The sequence below is a fragment of the Spinacia oleracea genome, chromosome 4, assembly GCF_020520425.1.
Source record: "Spinacia oleracea cultivar Varoflay chromosome 4, BTI_SOV_V1, whole genome shotgun sequence".
NCBI lineage: Eukaryota > Viridiplantae > Streptophyta > Magnoliopsida > Caryophyllales > Amaranthaceae > Spinacia > Spinacia oleracea.
The window spans coordinates 162,951,942-162,974,465 of NC_079490.1; the positions used below are offsets into that span (position 1 = coordinate 162,951,942).

General features: G+C 37.2%; 1 protein-coding gene across 5 annotated transcripts; it reads right to left on the bottom strand.

Annotated features, from left to right (window-relative positions):
* Positions 1-12,441: 12,441 nt before the first annotated feature.
* LOC110792219 (probable tetraacyldisaccharide 4'-kinase, mitochondrial) lies at positions 12,442-22,091 on the bottom strand. 5 transcript variants are annotated; one of them, XM_056841790.1, is made up of 10 exons: positions 21,818-22,091; positions 21,562-21,685; positions 20,240-20,473; positions 19,931-20,080; positions 19,578-19,787; positions 19,378-19,437; positions 19,118-19,198; positions 17,612-17,770; positions 17,271-17,350; positions 12,442-12,492 (listed from the first exon to the last, which is right to left on the bottom strand). In XM_056841790.1, exons 1-9 carry the CDS (start codon positions 21,979-21,981, stop codon positions 17,312-17,314), a joined length of 1,221 nt encoding a protein of 406 aa, XP_056697768.1. In that variant the 5' UTR covers positions 21,982-22,091; the 3' UTR covers positions 12,442-12,492; positions 17,271-17,311. The 5 variants fall into 5 exon arrangements, with proteins under 5 accessions (XP_056697768.1, XP_021852723.1, XP_021852724.1 ...); XM_021997031.2 differs by lacking the exon at positions 12,442-12,492 and adding an exon at positions 12,522-12,793; XM_021997032.2 differs by lacking the exon at positions 12,442-12,492 and adding an exon at positions 12,522-14,964.
* Positions 22,092-22,524: the final 433 nt, after the last annotated feature.

Sequence of the window (22,524 nt, forward strand, 5' to 3'; positions counted from 1 at the left end):
AAAATAGGTAAAAAGGTAGATGGTTATAATAAAATATAGATAAAGTAAGAGAAACGTGTGAGGAAAAAATGAATAAAGTAAGAGAAACGTGTAAGGAAAAAAATGAATAAAGTAAGAGAAACGTGTAAGGTAAAATATGAATAAAGTAATTAAGAGAAACTTGTAAGGAAATTTGTAAACTGGTGTAAGAGAGGTAAGTTAGTACATTCTCATCTTCAAAAGTAGAATAAGGTACTTCCTCCATTTCTATATAGTTGCAACACTTCTCTAAAATGGAAATGTCACAATAGTTGCAACACACCTAAAATGGAAATATTTTTTAACCAACGTTACAATTTTACACCTAAGATGAAGTAAGTAATATGACTAAAGTGGTTGTGGCACCACTCAAGTACCACTTTCTTAAATACCGTGTACAGGGGTATGTTGCAACTATATAGAAACGGAGGAAGTACAATATAAAAATATTATAAAACAAAAAGTGTAAAATCATTTAAAACGGAGGTAGTATGCATCTAAGATAGTCGTCGAATACGGTCTTAAGTCTTACTCCGTAACTGCCGAGTGCGGACTTGTAGGGGCGAAGCCAAGGGGGCGGGGTAGGCATGGCCCCCCTTATGGCTATAAATAATTACTAAATGTTGTAGTTATAAACACAACAAAAATGATAAAGGTTGCAACATGCGGCCTTTAACCCGTGTCACAATGATGTAGAGCTGTCAAAAAACTGACCCGATCCGAAAATTCGACCTGAACCGACCGAACCCGTAACCGGCCATGACCCAAAATTTTGGTAAAACAGATAATCCGACACCCAACCTGTAACCTACCCGAAAAAACTAATTACCGATTTTAATGCAATGTTGTATGACCCGAACCCGACACCCGACCGAATGATAACCGATAGCCGAACTAAGCTGACTGAAGAATGATCTGAACCAGATACCCGACCCGACAATGACTTTAACGCGATTTTTACCACATAACTTGTTAGTGACTCGACATGTGGAGTAAATATTTTACCCTTGAATATTTTGAGATGAGCAAATCATATATTGTCTCGATCTTAACCCGTGTCCGAGAGTGAACTCGACCTGCATTTTATACGACTCGAACTTGACCCAAAACCTGAGATTAATTGCTACAAACACGATTCAAACCCGACTATATAAGACACAAACCTGTATTGAACTCGACCCGAACATGGCTCGATCCAAACCCGACTTGTACCTGAAATGGAAAAAAACCCGACGCGACCCGACCGAAAGCCAACCCGACTTGCACCCGTGAAGGAAATAATGCCCTTGGTCCAAGTATGCATTCTATGATAAGTCTAATAAATGCGGTTCAGTATTAATTAACAAGTTAATAATTCAGTGAGATCAAGTGAGCTGAATGCCTAGCTAGAGGCCGCTTCAGTTCAAGTGGAATTAATGATATTAATCCACAACTTACTCTTGACTGAACCCGTAGGGTCACACAAATAGTACGTAAACGGATCAAGTATTTAATGGCATTAAATACTCCATCTATGAATATTCGGAATCGACGGATCTTGGTTTCAGTGGGAGCTGAGATCGTCACAGGCAAGAAATGAATACTCCGGAAACGATGATATTACCGGAAACGGAAATATGGATCGTATCGGAAATATAAATATTATCCAAGTCGTAGATGTTGCCGGAAACGGAAACATGGTACGTATCGGAAAATATTATCGGAAATGGAAATATTACCAGAATAGTCGCGTGTGGGCAGCAAGCGAGCTGCGCCACAACGCGCACTGCCTCGCGCAAGAGCGCGCAGCCTCGCGCGCAGCGAGCGCAAGCTCGCGTGCCACGAGCGCTGCGCCCAGCGTTGCTCGCGCGCACAGCGAGCGATGTCGCGCGCCTAGCGAGCGATGTCGCGCGCACAGCTAGCGATGGCTCGCGCGCACAGCGAGCAATAGCTCGCGCGCACAGCGAGCGCTGGCGAGCGCGCACAGCGAGCGATGGCTCGCGTGCGACGAGCGCTGGCGCGCGCGCAGCGAGCACCACAGCGTGCGATTGCTTGCGATTGGTAGAGCAGCAGCTATGCGACGAGCGCATGAGCTGCGCGCATATGGCCAGCAATGGCTGTATGCGTGCGGCCCATGGGCGTGCAATGCGTAGGGTGTTTGCGTTACGATTAGATCGTTTTGAATGTTTAATTTGAAAATTTCAGTTCACGTAATTTTAATTAATTTTAAAATTAATAATTTAAATTATTTTCTTGGATTTTAATTTTGAATATTGTAATTATAATAAATTTTATTTATTCTAATTATTTTACTAAAATTAAAATCATGAATTAATTTAAATAACGACTGAAATTAAATTAAACTTTTTGGATTCAATTATAAATTTATATGAGCTTTAAATTTTAATTAAATTTGTATGTTTCCGGTTAGACTAGAAATACATTTTTATGTTTAAAATTAGTAAAGCATATGAATTTATTGGTTTAAGTGGGAGCGCTTTTTAGTCATAAACTCTTGATTAGGTCTACAAATCCTTAAGGTTAAAACAACTTGATTAGAATTAATAAGGACTGAATAATTGGTAGATTATTGGTGCCCTTGATTAATTGCTGCAAATATTTACGTGATGCATGATGTGTTTTACTAACCAGCTAAGTGGGCCATTCATGATAATGAATGGGTGAATGGTATATATTGTATATGTACTGTTTTGCAGGTTATGAAGTGACTAGTATGGCCCAAATAGGATAGAAAATATGGTCTGCGTACCATTAATTTGAATGTAATTGGTCTAAAGTACCAAAGTTATTTTTCAATTCAAATATGGTCTGCGAACCATCAAATAGTTGTAATTAGTTATAGCTTATCCTATTTGAAGAAAATGGTGCCTCCCACGGAGATTTTCATGACGGACTTTGAAGTCAAAGCTTCAAGATGAAGTCGGGCCATACTAGATCACATTTATCTTATGCATGTTTAAGTTATTTATTGCTTTTAAATATGTCTTAAAATGCATGAGATCAAAAGCTTGATTATGTTGCATGATTAAGGATTTTAGTTCACTTAAAATCTAACCAACATAGTAAGAGCCTTAAGTTCCAAACTTAAAAATTGAGTTAAAAGGTGCCATGCCAAAATATACACTTGCTTGGATATCCTTTACATCAATCTAGTAATAGTTTTCGCTCAGCGAGGTGTTACTTATTGGTCCTAAAGGGGCAAGGTACACAAACAATTGTGAGTACATGTTAGTTTTGGTGAAACTCAACGATATAAGTAAGGAGTCCTTTTATGTCGTGGCAAAATCGATAGGTTTACCTAATAAGTTCTTAGACGTACCTATCAACCAAGAGTAGTTTCTAGACTATTAGCAAAAGGCTTTTGCTTACCTAAGATGTTCTAGGATTAAGTCGACAAACTGTGCTTAGTTCTTCAATGATTTTAGGATCTTGGAATCATTTTATTCACACCTGCCGGAACACATAACTTGAATAAAATGCTTAATAAACATTGAATTATGCATGTATGCTAGAATTTAAGTTTATTAAGAGAAACTGTGAATGGTTATTTATTTGTTTATTCTTTTCAATTGTAGTTTTTAATATGGCAAACAACAATTCATTCAACATTCGATCAATTCTCGAAAAGGAGAAGTTGAACGGGAAAAACTTCCTTGACTGGCAAAGGAACTTGCAAATAGTTCTTATGCAGGAAGAAAAGGAGTATGTCCTAGATGAGGCGATGCCCGAAGCTGCAGGCGACGGGGTCACTCAGGCAGCCCTCAATCGTTGGATTGATGCCAACAAGGATGTCAAATGTCTAATGCTCGCCACCATGAGTGCGGATCTGCAGAAAACGTTCATCAACTCAGATGCTTTCACAATCATCAGTGAGTTGAAGAACATGTTCCAAGATCTGGCTCGAGTCGAAAGATTCGAGACTCATAGGCAAATTCTTGAGACCAAGCTTAAGAAAGGCGAGCCCGTAAGTCCACATGTTCTCAAAATGATTGGACTCATTGAGAATATGAGTCGGCTGGATCAACAATTTTCTCAGGAAATGGCTATAGACACCATCCTCCATTCTCTTCATAGCGGGTATGATCAGTTCAAACTGAACTACAGTATGAATAGTCTGGACAAAACGCTCACTGAGCTTCACGGTATGCTGAAGACCGCTGAAAAGACGCTCAAAAGTGATAAGCAGGATGTGCTTATGGTGCGTGGGGGCAAGTTCAAGAAATCTGGAAAGAAGAGGAATGCTAAGAAAGGTGGCAACAAGGCCAGCCCAACTAAGCAAACTGGCGCCAAATCTGTAAAGAGGAAGGTCAGTCAACCCACTTCTGAATCCGAATGCTTCTACTGCAAGAAGAAGGGGCATTGGAAGAGAGATTGCTTGAAGCTAAAGGAAGATCAGAAGAACGGAACAGTCGTTCCATCTTCAGGTATTTTCATTATAGACTGTATACTTGCTAATTCAACTTCTTGGGTATTAGATACAGGTTGTGGCTCACACTTATGTTCCAATCCACAGGGACTAAGAAGAAGTAGAAAGTTAAGCAAGGGTGAAGTCGACCTACGAGTGGGAAATGGAGCACGGATTGCTGCATTAGCTGTAGGAACTTACTATTTGTCGTTGCCCTCCGGGCTAGTTTTGGAACTGGAAGAATGTTTCCATGTTCCAAGTCTTACTAAAAACATCATTTCAGTTTCTTGCTTAGATGCTAAGGGATTTTCCTTTTTAATAAAAGACAATAGTTGTTCGTTTTATTTTAAAGAGATGTTTTATGGATCTGCTAGATTAGTCAATGGACTTTATTTATTAGATCACGACAAACAAGTATATAACATAAATACCAAAAAGGCCAAAAAGAATGATTCAGATCTCACCTATCTGTGGCATTGTCGATTAGGCCATATAAACTTGAAACGCTTAGAAAGACTTCAAAAGGAAGGAATTCTAGAACCATTTGACTTAGAGGATTATGGTAAATGCGAATCATGTTTACTTGGCAAAATGACAAAGCAACCTTTCTCTAAAGTTGGAGAAAGAGCAAATGAACTATTGGGTTTAATCCATACAGATGTATGTGGACCAATGAGTACAAATGCTAGAGGTGGTTTCAGCTACTTTATCACTTTCACTGATGACTTCAGTAGGTATGGTTATGTATACCTAATGAAGCATAAGTCTGAATCCTTTGACAAATTCAAGGAATTTCAGAGTGAAGTAGAGAATCAATTAGGCAAGAAGATTAAGGCACTGCGGTCTGATAGAGGCGGTGAATATCTGAGCTATGAATTTGATGACCATCTGAAAGAATGTGGAATTCTATCAGAGTTGACTCCTCCCGGAACACCACAATGGAACGGTGTGTCGGAACGGAGGAACAGAACCTTGCTAGACATGGTCAGGTCAATGATGGGTCAGGCCGAACTTCCATTAGAATTTTGGGGACATGCACTAAATACAGCTGCACTCACTATAAATAGAGCTCCGTCTAAAGCTGTCGAAAAGACTCCATACGAATTATGGTTTGGAAAGCCTCCAAATGTGTCTTTTCTTAAGATTTGGGGATGTGAAGTATACGTCAAACGATTAATTTCAGACAAACTTCATCCAAAATCTGACAAATGTATCCTTGTGGGCTATCCAAAGGAAACAAAGGGGTATTACTTCTACAATACATCTGAGAACAAGGTGTTTGTTGCTCGAGATGGTGTCTTTTTGGAGAAAGATCACATTTCCAAAATGACAAGTGGGAGAAAAGTAGACCTCGAAGAAATTCGAGTCGAACAACAAACTCTAGAGAATGCTCAAAATGACATTCAGGATGAAACTCAGAGATCTTTAGAAGAATCTGGTGAGAATCATGGTCAATCTAGAAATGTTACCCCGCGTAGATCGCAAAGATATAGATCTCAACCGGAAAGGTACTTAGGTATTTTGACGAACGAGAGCTATGACGTTCTATTACTTGAAAGTGATGAACCTGCGACTTACAAACAAGCTATGAAGAGCCCTAGCTCCAAGCAATGGCAAGAAGCCATGCAATCTGAATTAGACTCCATGTCTGAAAACCAAGTATGGGATTTGGTCGATTTGCCAGATGGCTACCAAGCCATTGGAAGCAAATGGGTTTTCAAACTGAAAAAGGACAAGGATGGGAAACTTGAAGTTTTCAAAGCTAGATTGGTTGCAAAAGGTTACAGGCAAGTCCACGGTGTGGATTACGATGAAACCTTTTCACCAGGTGCAATGCTAAAGTCTATTCGGATAATGTTAGCAATCGCTGCATATTACGATTACGAAATATGGCAGATGGATGTCAAAACTGCTTTCTTAAACGGCGTTTTAACAGAAACTGTGTTTATGACACAGCCTGAAGGTTTTGAGGATCCAAAGAATGCTAAAAAGGTATGCAAGCTAAAGAAGTCAATCTACGGATTGAAGCAGGCATCCAGGAGCTGGAATATACGTTTTGATGAAGCAGTCAGTGACTTTGGTTTCATCAAGAACGCAGACGAATCTTGTGTATACAAGAAGGTCAGTGGGAGCAAAATTGCTTTCCTAGTATTATATGTCGACGACATATTACTTTTCGGAAATGACATTCCTATGTTGAACTCTGTCAAGATTTGGCTTGGGAAATGTTTTTCGATGAAGGATCTAGGAGAAGCACAGTACATATTGGGCATCAAGATTTACAGAGATAGGTCTAAAAGGATGATTGGACTTAGTCAAAGCACTTATATCAATAAGGTGCTTGATAGGTTTAAGATGGCGGACTCCAAGCGAGGCTACCTACCCATGTCTCATGGAATGACTCTAAGCAAGACTCAGTGCCCAAAAACACTTGATGAGCGTAGACGAATGAATGGGATTCCATATGCATCATTGATTGGTTCAATAATGTATGCTATGATATGTACACGCCCGGATGTTGCGTACGCACTCAGTGCTACGAGCAGATACCAGTCAGACCCAGGAGAGGCGCATTGGACTGCTGCCAAGAACATTCTGAAGTACCTGAAAAGGCGCAAAGATGACTTCCTGGTCTATGGTGGAGATGATGAATTAATTGTTAAAGGCTATACGGACGCAAGTTTCCAAACCGACAAAGATGATTTCAGATCACAGTCTGGGTTTGTCTTCTGCCTCAACGGAGGAGCAGTAAGCTGGAAAAGTGCTAAGCAAAGCACCATTGCGGATTCTACAACTGAAGCGGAGTACATTGCTGCACATGAAGCAGCAAAGGAAGCTATATGGCTAAGGAAGTTCATAGGTGAACTTGGTGTAGTCCCCTCCATTAAAGGACCAATAGCCATGTATTGTGACAATAACGGAGCTATTGCACAGGCAAAAGAGCCTAGACACCACCAGAGAGTCAAGCATGTACTTCGTAGATTTCACCATCTACGAGAGTTCGTTGAAAGAAAAGAAGTCGAGATAAGCAAGATTGGAACTGATGACAACATATCAGATCCATTAACTAAACCTCTGCCGCAGGCGAAGCACAACTCGCACACTGCAGCTATGGGAATCAAGCATATTGGAGAATGGCTTTGATGTCTCTATTTAATGTTTTAAAGTTTTAGAGTTTAAATCTTTGTAAAACATTATTGGTTAATCATTCACAATAAATGAAAAGAATTCATTTTTCCATTTAATTTGTGGTTTATTAAATGATGAGTCCCTTCAATTTGACGATATATTCAAGATAGACTGTCAGGACCAGTCCTGTGACTAAGAAATGTCTATCAAGTGAACTTGAATGTCAAAGGTTGAAAATGGTCCCTAATCGGAGTTTTCTATAAAATTGGACGCATAGAAAACGTTAGACGATTAGAATGCAAGATGACTAGTAGTTCTGTTTCTTGAACTATGTGGACATGGCAATGTCATAATCATTTGCATAGATACTTACTTTGGGAAGACTAGTATCGGACAAGACCTATGAAACTTTACTGTAAGAGATGAAAATCTGTCATAAGTAAATTTCATTAAATTATTAGACACTAAATCCTCAATACCTGAGTGATTTGAGATTACTTGTTTGAGAACTGGTTGCTTTGACGTTGACCAACCGTCGCACCGTAAAAGGAGGCTATAAAGGCAACGCTCAGGTAATCACCTATCAAACGAAGTCTAATCTTAAGATCGCAAGATTGGGATTGTCCTCCCATAAATCGGGATGAGATGCTTAAAAGTTGTACAAGGCCACTCGGAGAGCTAGAAACTGTGAAATGCATGGCCGTGCTCGGATGAATCATAGGCTATGATTATCTGTTTATTTGATCAGTTGAACTCTGAAACCGAGGAACACCTCTGGACATAATAAGGATGACAACTCTTACCTTATGTTCAAGAGCAAGCATCGAGCGACAAAGGAATTAGGAAATGCACACTTGTCCCTAAGGACAAGTGGGAGACTGAAGGAAATAATGCCCTTGGTCCAAGTATGCATTCTATGATAAGTCTAATAAATGCGTTTCAGTATTAATTAACAAGTTAATAATTCAGTGAGATCAAGTGAGCTGAATGCCTAGCTAGAGGCCGCTTCAGTTCAAGTGGAATTAATGATATTAATCCACAGCTTACTCTTGACTGAACCCGTAGGGTCACACAAATAGTACGTAAACGGATCAAGTATTTAATGGCATTAAATACTCCATCTATGAATATTCGGAATCGACGGATCTTGGTTTCAGTGGGAGCTGAGATCGTCACAGGCAAGAAATGAATACTCCGGAAACGATGATATTACCGGAAACGGAAATATGGATCGTATCGGAAATATAAATATTATCCAAGTCGTAGATGTTGCCGGAAACGGAAACATGGTACGTATCGGAAAATATTATCGGAAATGGAAATATTGCCAGAATCGGAAATATTGCCGGAAACGGAAATATTGTCAGAATCGGAAATATTATCGGAATCGGAAAATAATTCCGGAAACGGAAATATTAAATATTTGTTCGAAACGGAAATTAATTCCGGAATCGGAAATATTAAATATTGTTCGTATCGGAAATGAATTCCGGAATCGGAAATTTAATCGGAAGCGTATCGTACGAATAAGCATCGGACGAGGGCTGCCGGACGAGGGCCCAGCACGAAGCCAGGCCATCGCCCAGCAAGCCAAGCGCGCCACACGAACAGCCAAGGCCACGCCAGGCCCAGCGCAAGGCCAGGCCCAGCAGGCCGAGGCAGCGCGCACAGCGCGCGCAGCACGCGCAGGAGCTACGTGGGCTTGTAGCTCGCGTAGGCCTCGCTGCGTGGGCTGCTGCTCGCACGCACGCGCATGGGCGGCCCATCGTGGCTGCCGTGTGTGTGTGCGTAAGTGTTTGTGTTCATGCACGATTCCTAAAACATGCAGAGTTTGGTTAATGATTAAATTCCTAATTCTATTAGATAAATTAATTAATTAGAGTTCTTGTAGGATTCTAGGTTTAATTAATTTGTATCTGAATAGGATTCCAATTCCCTTTCCATACCCCTATAAATATGTGGCCTGGGTTCACAATTTATGACGAGTTTCAAAGTATTCAAAGTGAGTTTTTGAGAGAAAAATTCTATCACACATCTTGCTCAAAAGTGCCGAAAATTCTAGTACCTTAAGGGCGATTCTAGTTGGTCAATCTTAAGGCGGATCCGGACGTGCTGTGGACTATCTACGGAGGGACGACACTTGGAGTCCTAAAGACTTGTTCTTGTTCGGTTCGGGCGCAGCTAGGGAGGGCACGCAACAAAGAGTATGCATCTAAATTATGCTATATGATTATGTGTAAATAATATGTATTCCTGGGTTAATGGTTGTTTCCGCATGATTTATGTAATATCATATGTATCATAACCTAACAACCCGAGTGATAAATCGACCCGACACAACCTGACCTAATCATGACCCGAGACCCGAGATGACACGACCCGAACCCGACCCGATGACCTGTTTTGACATCTCTACAATGACGGCGACATGGCATGCTTATGTGTCATGATTTAAATTGGAAATTAATGTAGGAAAATGTTAATGTTCCAATTTGTTTCCATTTTATATCGACTACCTTATTTCCATATTTTCATAGTAAAAACATTACATTGATAGTAAAAAATTTCCGATGATGCATACATTACGTGGCGCCTATATGTACCAATTAAACTCAGACACGTACGATTGCGACAACTAAATATTGTCGCAACTTGCGACCTTTATAATCACCCTAAACACAAACTACAAGTAGATGAGATGGTAAATGTAGACTCATAGGACAATATAACAACCCATCATAGGTTGAAGTCCCAACACATGCAATTTTAGTTGCCTGTTCTTGCCTTTTGTTTTTACTTTCATATTCTTCTTTATTTTTTGGCCAACTTTAACAAATTATGTTAAAGATATAAAAAGGATTAAAGGGTATATTTTGAGTACACAATATTTTTTTTTCATTCTCGAATCTCGAAGGTATATGAATATATTATATATATGTAGTATATTTGGCCCCCAATTAAAATTTTCTGACTTCGCCTCTACCGACTTGTGTAACATTTGTAGTTGGATAAGTAGTATACTAGTATAGCTTATAATTGGTTATGTAAGCTATATAAGGTTTTTGAACGATTCTAGTTTAAGTTGTAAATTGTAAACATTTAGAGTAATTTAAGCCTATGTCCAAAAAAAATTAATAAATAAATGTGAAACTATTAGGTGTGTGGTGTGAAACCTGCAAAGTTGAAAAAAGGTTGCCAAATGTAATGAAAAATGGACAGATTAAGTTGCCATTTCAGGCTGATTGCCAACTTTCTTCATCCTCACTGTCTTTCCTCATAATACTCTCATTTATGTTTCTCCAATTTGAACACAATTTTTGTAGTTTGTACTCCTCTTGTCCAACTTTTGATTGATCTATATATGTCCCTTCAAAACTCCCAAAAGTATCTATCATTTTCAAACTCACATTTATTCTCTTATTCATACGGCCATTTTGCTCATATATGGCCATTCAAATTGCATCACCGAATTGAGATTTATCATTCTTACAAGAATATATTTTACTTCCTCCGCCTTTATTCATATATTACTAGTCTTATATGCACGCAATGCGTATTAATATAAGAAATAGATTTTGTATTATTTCATTTAAACCTGAAATAAAGTGTAAAAAATATAGTATAAATGTGATGCGTGCGAATATATGGAACATATAATTTAGATAGAGCTGAACACATATAAATTGATTGATTAACATGGTAGATTTTATTTAAGGGGCTAGCTTGATTAAAATGCTTCGTTAGGCTTTTCCCATTGGCTGGTTGTCACTATATTCTCTATTCTATAAGTGTGGAGGGTATCTTCGTAATCAAAAGAGAACACCAAAGTAAATTTACTAAAATAATCTCACATCTTCACTTATATAATAGAGATATTCATTTAAAAATGATCTTTATAGTTAATCTTTGCATAAATATTAAGATAAAAAGGAAAAGTGTACTTAAAAAGGTGGGTGGATATATTAAAATATAGATAAAGTAAAAGAGATGTGTGAAAATGTGGGTGAGTGTAGGGGTGTTCATCGGTCCAAACCCGGACCGGACCGGACCGACCCGGACCGGACCGAAGACCGAAATTTGATAATTTGAGACCCAAAGACCGGACCGATAAAATCGGTCCAAAACCCGGACCGGACCGATTTGGACCGGTTGTAGACCTTTTTCTATATATTTTTTATTTTTCTAAAAATTAAGGTAAAAAAGAAAAAATATATATAAAAAAATCAATTTTTTAAGGCCTTTTTTGGAAGCTAAAATAAAACATATCACAATATAATAATATTTACAACATATTAAAGGAGAGAATTAACTTTTTAAGTATTTTATATTATATTTTATTAAGAAAAATCGGTCCGGTCCAAAATCGGGTTTTGGACCGGACCAGACCGGACCGGACCGAAGACCGGAAATTGATATTTCTCGACCCGATGACCGGACCGATTGTCTTCGGTCCGGTCTGGTCCGGTCTGGGTCGGTCCGGTCCGGTCCATTTTTTCGGTCCGGACCAATTTTTGCACACCCCTAGGTGAGTGTAAAAAAAACAATAAACAAAATGAATGAAATTTGTATTGTGGGATAAACGGGGTAAGGTAGTAAATTTTCATGTCCAAAAATAGTATAAAGCACAATGCAAATAACATTATGAAACGTACTCAAACAAAAAGTGTAAATATCATTTTGCAACAGAGGTACCATCCTTGACGGAGTAATGTAATCTCAGGATGAGTCTCTCTGAGATTAGTGCTCAAATTGCAAGCTAAAAGTCTCACGCAATGGCGGTGATAAATCCAAGGAAGAATCATTTGCCCTCACGCACAAGAGTTTGGAGATCTGGCTATGGAAAAAGTCCATTCCTTCCACATGACGCAGTCGGAATTATCAAAGAAAAGCAAGTGCTAATCTTTAGAACGAACGAACGAACAAATTTACAAGCAATAAATCTGCAAAAGTTTCGAAATCCACCAGAAAATAGATAAATTCTCTGAATTTTATTATCAAAAGAATAGTTGATTTCTAATGACATCTCAAAAGTATTTAAATAGTTAACACAAAATCCTATTACGAAAAAGAATTAAAAACAAAACTCGAAAATAATTAAATTGCAGTTTTCGAGCCCTAACGAAATCGGATAGCTCAAAAAATATTCTATTAAGCATTCGGACACCGGAGGTCCGACTTGTAGAAATCATTTCAACAATTTTCCACAATTTGCTTTTTCGTCGAATCGTGCAGCCATCCTTCCTCCATCACCACAACTTCAATCAGAGGTTCATCTCCATGGGATAAACTTTTAAAACTTAGCCTCCTAAAAAATCTACTAGTAACACATACTTAGTAGACTAAAATGTATCAGTACAACAATACAAAGAATCAACATTTCAAGTACTATCCCTTATCTAGCTATGTGAATATGAACTTAAATTTACAAAATGCTGCTGAAGGTGTTCCTTCTTCCATGTACTAATCACGAACTCAAACTCGTATTGCTGCTGAAAGATGCCCTGCAAGTTGCGCATTTACAGGCTAATGTAAAGCATTCACAAACGCCAACAGAGACTCAACAACATGTTTCTCAGATGGGTATACAGATTACAAAACTCATAATGAGTACTTCATTGCTAGATCAGTCCTATAAGAGAAGGTTTCACAAAATTACTCTGCAACTTTTGCTAATATAATATATAATACAATTACATAGTATAAAATATAAACCCTTGTCTCGGCCTATATTTTATACTCTTAGATAATTGAAACTTAAAAGACAGGCTAATTTGCTAAGCATGTAACTGTGTCTCAGCTTTCATGGCAAACTTTGGTCACTGCTCTTCTTTTAAACCTGAGTTTACGGCTTTGGCTAGAGGTCTTGATTAATTGCAAATCAAGAACCTGATGGTACAGTTGGACAACTTAGCGAGGAAGTTAGAAGGGGTTTGCAATTTTGATATTTATAGTTTTTCTTAATCTTGGTGTCCAACCCATATGGTGCAAAGGAAAAAAACGGAGGAAGTATATGATAAGAAAAATGATCGATAAAAGTTTTAGGAAAATAAATGGGCCTAGATTCCCAGACCCATTTAGAACGCATATCAGACTCTAGACCCATTGGATATTGGTCTTGATTTAATTTTTTTAGGCCCACGGTTCAAATTTGGATCCACCTCCGAAAATTGGGTCTCAGGCTGGATCTTGTCAGACTCGATCCAACTCCGATCCATTATCATTCCTAATCGTTAAGACGTTATAAGTCTCGTAATTAGGGATGGCAATGGGTAGGATCTGAACCGGTTCCAACTGGATCCAGATCCAGATCCGTTTTCCACACATGGATCAAAATCCAGATCCGGATCCGCGGGTTCAAAATTTTTAGATCCAGATTCGCTGTATCCAACGGATACGCGGGTAGGATCTAGATCCACATATATTTATTTTTTCCTTCAAAAAATATTATTTTACACTACCTTTTACAAAAAAAAAAATTAAAATTATGCATTCATCCTATGATGCAAAATATATTCTAACTGAATAAAGAAAATAAATATCAAAATTATGAAAAATTCAAATTCAACATATTTTTTATTAAAAATAAAATTTTATTTTAAAATGGATCTGGACCGGATTTGGATCTTAAAAACGAGATCCAAATCCAAATCCTATCCGCTAGAAACGGATCCGGATCCGGATCCGGATCCAAGTCCGCAGGGTCCAAATTTTGAAGATCCAGATCCTGTAAAACGGATCTGAATCCACCGGGTCTGGATAGGGTCCAGATCCATTCGTAATGTTCGAAGTCTTGTTCTTTGACATCATTATATTACACTCCGTACTTCTTCGAAGTTAAAAAAGGCCTAATCATATAGACTTGGACTTGGTTAGCTTAGACGCATTTAATACGAAAACAATTCTAGAACACATGAATAATATTAAATCTCTATCACGCTTTCACCACCATATACATTACCAAATATGAATTGAATTGAATTGATTGATATGAACAAATTGTCGTGGCATTTGGTATAAACACAAAGAAAAAAAAAAGGCCAGCTAAATGTAGGGCCATTTATACATTTAATTGATTTAAATTCCACGTGAAAAACTTGACCGGTTTTATTAATGCAAACAAACCTCAACTACATGGTCAAGTTTTGTATGCTATAAATCTTCATCTTCTTATTTGTTTCACATGCAAATTAAACACCAAACAAAATAAACACGGAAGTTAAGCTGGAAAAGCCAATTCCAGAAAACCATGGCTTCATTCTTCAATCTCTTCAGTTGTTTCTCTGAACCACCAAGCTCGAAAAGGTATGTATGCAATGGTGATGTTTGTACGTTGAGTGACACTCGATATCTCGCCAAGAAGGATAAGCTTAGCCTTCCCTTTTCACTTAGTTGTCTTTCAACAAGAAAAGGCCCTTTACGAGTAGGAAATACGAGTTGTTAGGTCGATAATCGTTCTTACGAGTTAACCTAATGGTAGTTAATGAGTTTGTATCGAATTTTATTTGAAAAATTATCGTGTAAATGTTCGTAACAATTCATATGTTCAATAGTTCTATATAAACTCGTACGACATTTTAAATGTTCATTTGTAAATGATCAAGATATTATGTTGTTTGGTCATTTTCTAAATGATCAAGATATTATTATGTTGTTGGGTTTGGCAAATCTAATTTATTTTTATCCAAGGAAAATATTGACAAATGCCAATTAGAGGGTTTGGATCCTCCTATTAAGTTCTACAAGAATTCAACTGGTTAATATTATTAAATTATTGATCCTCATTTCTTGATTTTTTTACTCCCTCCTTCCTCCCCTTAAATAGTGTCCTAACATTCTATGTTTAGTATCCATGTACTATGTTTAGAATTGTAAGTATGACTAATATACGGGCGAAAGCGAGTTATTTAACTCATATTTTCTATATAAATCATTGAGCAGATGGATTATGGTTGATGCATTTAACATTTCATGAAAATTCCAGTATGATTATGATTAATTAACAGGCAGATGTAATGTAGCATCTTCAAAGCTTATTAGTTGGTATGTTGTTTGGTAAACTGTAAACTAAGGTGGTAATTTCAACAGCAATAATACAGAAATTACTCCAATTAAGGGAAGATTAACAGCTCACAGCTATATAAATTTTCCTAGTATAATGTGGAGAAATAATTTCAACCTTATTGCTATTTGGGAACTCTCTTTGTTCCCAGATAGCAATGAACAACCACATAGAAAAGTCATTCTTAAATTCAGAGTAACGTTTTCACGTTAAGATACGCGATTATTGTTCTGAAAGAGGGTTAGTAAATTCTCCAGCGTTAGGGGTGATTATTACCCTCATCTTGAAACGAGTGTAAACGAAGGATTAATAAACATTGTCAATCTCTTGGATATCTTTCAATCGTTGGACACGTAAACCACTAATCTGTATTTGTTACGAGGAGATTGTGAAAGGGAATTATCCGAAAATGCCTACATTCCTGAGTCTTTTTGGTTCATCGCCAAAACACGAAAGCGTCATTCAGCCAGAAAAGGATCTGAAGTGCAAAGGTGAATTTTGCAAGGCCGTGGAGAGAAGAAGTTGTGTGAATCCGATTGACAGAGAAGGTATCGTGAAGACGCTGGAGAGAAGAAGTTGTGTGAATCCGATTGATAGAGAGCGTTTTGTGAAGTCGGCGGAGAGAAGAAGTTGTGTGAATCCGATTGACAGAGAAGGTTTTGTGAAGACGGCAGAGAGAAGAAGTTGTGTGAATCCGATTGACAGAGAAGGTTTTGTGAAGCTGCTGGAGAGAAAAGGTTTTGTGAAGCCAGTGGAGAGAAGAAGTTATGTGAATCCAATTGACAAAAAAGTTTTTGTGAAGCCGGTGGGCGTAGAAGATTATGTGGAGCCGATAGAGAGAAAAAGTTATGTGAAGCAAGTAGAGAGAAATAATTCTGTGAAACAGATGGATATAGAAGAAGAATCTATGAAGCAGATGGAAATTGAAGAATCTATGATGGAAGAACCTGTGAAGCAGATGGACATTGAAGAACCTGTGAAACTGATGGACATAGAAGGACTTGCGAGAGAAGAATCTGTGAAACTGATGGACATAGAATTAGAATCTGTGAAACTGATGGACAGGGAAGAATCTTTTGGAGACGAATCTGTGAAACTGATGGACAGGGAAGAATCTTTTGGAGACGAATCTCTGATACTGATGGACACAGAAGAATTTCAGAAACTGGACAAAGAAGAATTTCAGAAACTGATGGACACAGAAAGATTTCAGAAACTGATGGACAGAGAAGGAATTCAGAAGCTGATGGACAGAGAAAGATCTGTGAAGCTGGTGGAGAGAGAAGATTATGTGAAGGCGATAGAGAGAAATGATTCTGTGAAGCAAATATACAAAACAGACTATGTTAGAGAAGAATCTGTGAAACTGATGGACATTGAAGGGTTTGTGAAGCCGATGGAAATAAAAGAGAAGCCGGCGGAGAGAAATGGTTCTGTAAAGCCGATGGAGAGAGAAGGTTCTATGAAGCCGATGGAGAGAGAAGGCTATGTCAAGCCCATGGAGAAAAAATGTTCCTTGAAGATAATGAGCAGTCCAACAGGGAGAAAAAATCCAGCGAAAATGGAACCAGAGAGGAAAAGTAACTTTGATTGGGGAAAGAAAAATGTCAAAGTTCAATCACCATCTATATTTCCTACGGCAGAAATACGGAAACGTACCTGCAACCGTCAACCGATCATTTGCCGCTTTTTGGCATTGCTTAGGTTGAAGAGGTTGTATCCTCGGTGCTCGGTGTTAACTGCAAAATGACTTTGATTGTGATCCATAGTGTAAAAAATGAATAGGGAAAAGCTAGAGACTACAGGATTGATTTATTGCATTAAAAAAAACGTGATGAACCAATAACCATGCAGATTTGAATTGAAGTTTCTTGAATAGTGTATTTTAGTTCGAATAACATATGATCTTCATTCTCACATTCAATTCAATATAATTGAAGAAAAAAAGATTCACAATCAAAGCTAACATCGAATAACAAAGTTCATTGTCATTCACTTACTTTATGTCTCCTTGGTCTTGAATCCAATAGTTGCTTTAACAGCTCCTTGAAACCTTTCTCTGAGCTTCCATTATGAGGGACAAATTGAAGATGAGAACAGAGTACAAGAATGTCGAAAGGATGTAACTTTGAGAGAATTTCACAATCCCGGTCGTAGTCCTGCTTAAACCATACAAACAACTCAATCAAGTCAGAATTGCGATATATACTCCGTAACACTGTATTTCAGATTTTCAATTGTTTACGCGAACTCAAAAGGAAGAAAAACTTGGATATGAACATTGGAAATTCAAAAGCATATGGCATGTCAAAAACCACGGTGAAATGTACTCAGCATAAGCCAAACGTTAAGTATGCTCCTTTTAGGGTCTGATTCTAATCTCATAAAACATGTACACTAAAACGAGATCAAATGCAGAAAGTTCCTTCAGTTGATATAATCCCGTGTAGGATTTTATTTAAAATTATTAATCTCTAATTCGCAGAATTGAAAGGGAAAACATTAAACTGGAACGTCTTTGAGATTTCCTTTGGTTTTTTTATTAGTACTCCCTCCAGTTTGAAATAGTTCTAGGATGGTAACCCGAATATAAGAAACTTCATAAAAGGACAGACATATTGATGTTAGAAATATTGATTTGATGTTAAAAAATTATCTTTAAGGATTTATTTAGTTGATCATCAAGCTAAGACTAGAAAAGGTTAGGTAAACATGGTCAAACAGTAGTTATTTCTGGCTGGAAGGAGTACATAGTAAAACCAAACAATTTTTGGCAAAACAACATACTCCATACAACATCCCAAGCCAAGAAAATGGTATTTCTACATTCCTACCTTTTCAGTTGTGACAACAATAGGATATGAACAAAAAAGGGAGAAAAACTTGGATATGAACATTGGAAATTCAAAAACATATGGCATGTCAAAAACACGGTGACATGTACTCAGCACAAGCCAAACGTTAAGTATGCTCCTTTTAGGGTCTCATTCTAATCTCATAAAACATCTACACTAAAAAGATATCAAATGCAGAAATAATCCTGGGTAGGATTTTATTTAAATTTTTAATCTATAATTCACAGAACTGAAAAGGCAAAAATTAAACCGGGACGTCTTTGAAATTTCTTTTGATTTTTTTTTATTAGTACTCCCTCCAGTTCGAAATAAGAGTAGTTTAGGATGGTCCACCGGCTTCAAATAACCTTTTCTCTCTATGATCAACCAAAGAAATGGACATTTTAGCTGGTAGAGTAGTTTTGACATAAAAGGACATATTGATGTTAAAAAATTATCTTTAAGGATTTCTTTAGTTGATCATAAAGCTAAGACTAGAAAAGGTTAGGTAAACATGGTCAAACAGTAGTTATTTTGACTAAAGAAATAGATCCTATAACACCACCTATTTCTGGTTGGAGGGAGTACATAGAAAAACCAAACAATTTTTACAAAACAACATACTCCATACAACAATCCCAAGCCAAGAAAATGGTATTTCTACGTTCCTACCTTTTCAGTTGTGACAACAATAGGTCTGCATCCAAAATTGTGATGGAGCTCTTCAAGTCTCCTCATCATCATGCAAATATCCTGTTTATATTGAAGCAACAATTAAATTACACCTTGAGGGCTGAGAAAGCACACAAGAAAAAGATTTATAATGATGCTACAATGTGCAACTGTGCAAGCCTATAAGCAAAGGGAAACGAGAACTAAATTTATCAGAAAACCGTCCACCAGTTAATTGATAGAGATGAAAGAAAATGCACCTTGGATTGAAACAAGTAATGATCACTGTAGTGAAGCTGATCAACATGTGATGGTCCTAGCTGCAGCATTAAAAGTCATAATACAGTATTAATGAAGCGACAAGGAAGATATGGAGTGGAAAGCATGCCATTCATAAGGACATCTGAAAAATAGAAAGCATAAAAATGGAGTGAACACTTGAAATAGCAAAAGAAAATACCTTTTCAATACACTTCACGAAACCTTTTGGAGAACCAATCGCAGAGAGGCATAGTAAGACCCTGCTTTTAACTGCCGACAAAGGTAATTCAGTGCCGACATTGTGAACCGTGAAGAAGTGTGAAGGAACCATTCTACTGAAGAAAACAGGAAGGGACTTTTTTATCTCTTGAATCCCAAGTTTTAGACTGATAAGATTTTTCTCAGGCACCTGCATATTAAGGCACCCTTGTTCAATACTTCAATTTGATTATCTAATATACTGACTACTGGTATATTAGCGGACAGTTCGATAGAGTGAAAGCATTGAGCCATTGAGGCAACTATATATAGAATTGGAGGGTTGATAAATACCAGATCAGCATGGTGGATCACAATGATATCTGCTCTTGCAAGGGAAGACAATGGTTCCCGCAAAGGTCCGAGGGGAATTAATTGATTGTTCCCCCATGGCGTCAATCCATTTACCATCACAATGTCCAAGTCACGTTCCAAGCTCACATGCTGTCTGCCATGTAAAGTCACTTTTAATTACAAGGTAATGTTCACCAAGTCCACTCCCCTATGTCTGTTCTAAAAGCCGTCGAATATTGTGAAAAAACAATATAGGTAAACAAACATATGAAAAAATGAGAAAAACAGCATGATTAGAACGAAAATTACCTGCATTCCATCATCAAGAATAGCAACACCAATTTTGTCTGACGTAACATCAGTACCAACTTTGTTCACCAAAAGCAAGTTCTCGAAGAAATTATTGGTGCATGAATCTATATGGCCATATCTTTCAAGAAACTGATTAGCAGCAGTAGCCCTGTTTGCACCAATGCCAACCTTTGCAGATGTTCCCATAAGATGCCTTTCAAGCATTTTAACTTCATCCCCTCCAGCATAACCCTATTTACATAAGATCATACTATGGTTTAAATTCCTAATAAAGTTGAAACACAATATCCTTTTAAATGTTTCTACCACGCATGCATAAGAGACTGAAAAAGCCAACTGACAGCTTATGCATCAGATGGTTAAGGGCATCAAGGAAGATCAAAAACTACCAATAAGCACACAGGTATACAAGCAGGTTTATTCACATTGTCGCCAACCAACATTATATAATGTGTACAATATTCAGGGTCGAGAAAAGGACTCAAGGACTTTGTTAAAATTAAAATAAACTAGTCCAAATAATCTAAGTAAAACTTCTATTGTGGGTAGCCTCAAGATCTTTTGTGGGTAAAAATGACAATGTGATCCTTTGGAAGGTGTTGCGCAATTTAAAATGCATGAGGTACCATCCACTGGTGTAGAATTTCCCTGTCACGGTTGATCACTTGTTCTCCCTAAACTGTTATAAAGGCTACTAATTATTGCATTTTTTCAAACCATAGATGCCAAATGCTTAAATAGAGCCATGAAAGAAGAGTGAAAAGCAATCCATTGACAAATCTCACTAGCTTTAAACAGACAGCTAGGTCATACAACAATATAATCAGCCAACTCTCAAGTGGACAAATCACCAATTCATTACAATGCAATTGATATATGTGATCCATATTCAAGTTAAACTGTGCAAATAATCAGATAAACGAAAATGTCACCACAGTCCACAAAAGCTTCTGTACATAACTACATATAAACCTCATACATCCTCAAACTTGTAATCATCAAAATTTGGCAGCTACTCCGACGAATACTGAAAATACATGGTAAAATTCTCTCTTTTCTCTATTGTCAATAAATTTATAAAGTCCAAACAACAAATATCATGTAATTAAGTGATTTACCACCAATCAGAACCTATGTTAACTCTTCATTTCAGCTCGGGTACCCGTATCAGATCCTCACACACCCCGACATGGGCTGGAGCACTTCATTTCGGACCAAAATCAAGGAAATTTTTACAAAGTAGCTGAGTCCTAACATAGGTCACAACAGAAATTAAATTTCAATTCAATTGGGAAATGGGGTTCTGAGAAATTACATACCCTGGAAAGAATGAGTGGAGAAATCCCAGAATTACAAAACCAGTGACACAGAAACTCCACCATTGGAGTCTTCCCATTTCCTCCCCACGTCAAATTCCCAACACTAATCACTGGCACCGGCAACCTTCAAATTTAATTAAAAATCAAAATTAAACAACAAACATCATCATTAATATAAAAAAATAACATTACCCATTTCAGATTTTTGAGACAAAAGTTGAAAATTAATTGAAACCCAAAAAGACAGAAAATTTACCTTTGCTTACCAAGAGAGTAAAGATGGTGGCGGGTAGTAACAGAGAAATTATAGAAACAAGAAGCTAATGTAAGGAGAGGGAGAAGAGAGCGGTGAAGTTGAGAGAGTTTGGAGAAATCATGGGAATAAGCTATTTCGCTCACTACTCTCTTCAATTTTTCCATCTCTTTACAAATTGATTTGAATGAATTATAAGTTTTGACTTAGGGTTTGAATTGACACTAATAAAACAAAAGAACAAGAAATCTTCCTCAAACAATCATTTATCACTCCGTTTCATTTACTTGATTTTCCATTAATTTGAACTAATTTTTACTCCATGCAGTGCACGAGTTTTTTAATTCAAAAATTCTGTTGAAAAATTCAATACTTGTATAAATTAGGATATGCAAATTTTGACATAATAGGACCCTGTTCTGTTCGACTTATTTTGACTTATTTCAGATAAGTTCAGATAAGTTCAGTAAAATTCAGATAAATTCAAATAATATAAGTTTAGCAAAAATAAGTTTTTTTTCAGACATATTCACACACAAATAAGTTTATTTCAGACAAAATAAGTTTTTTTCAGATCAAATAAGTTCTGTTAAGTTCAGATAAGTTCAGATAATAAGTCCAATAGAACGGAGCCTAAAATGTGAAATATTTGGAGTATAATGAAATTAAATTTAGAATGTGAAACAAATAAAATTAATTTTGAAAAAATA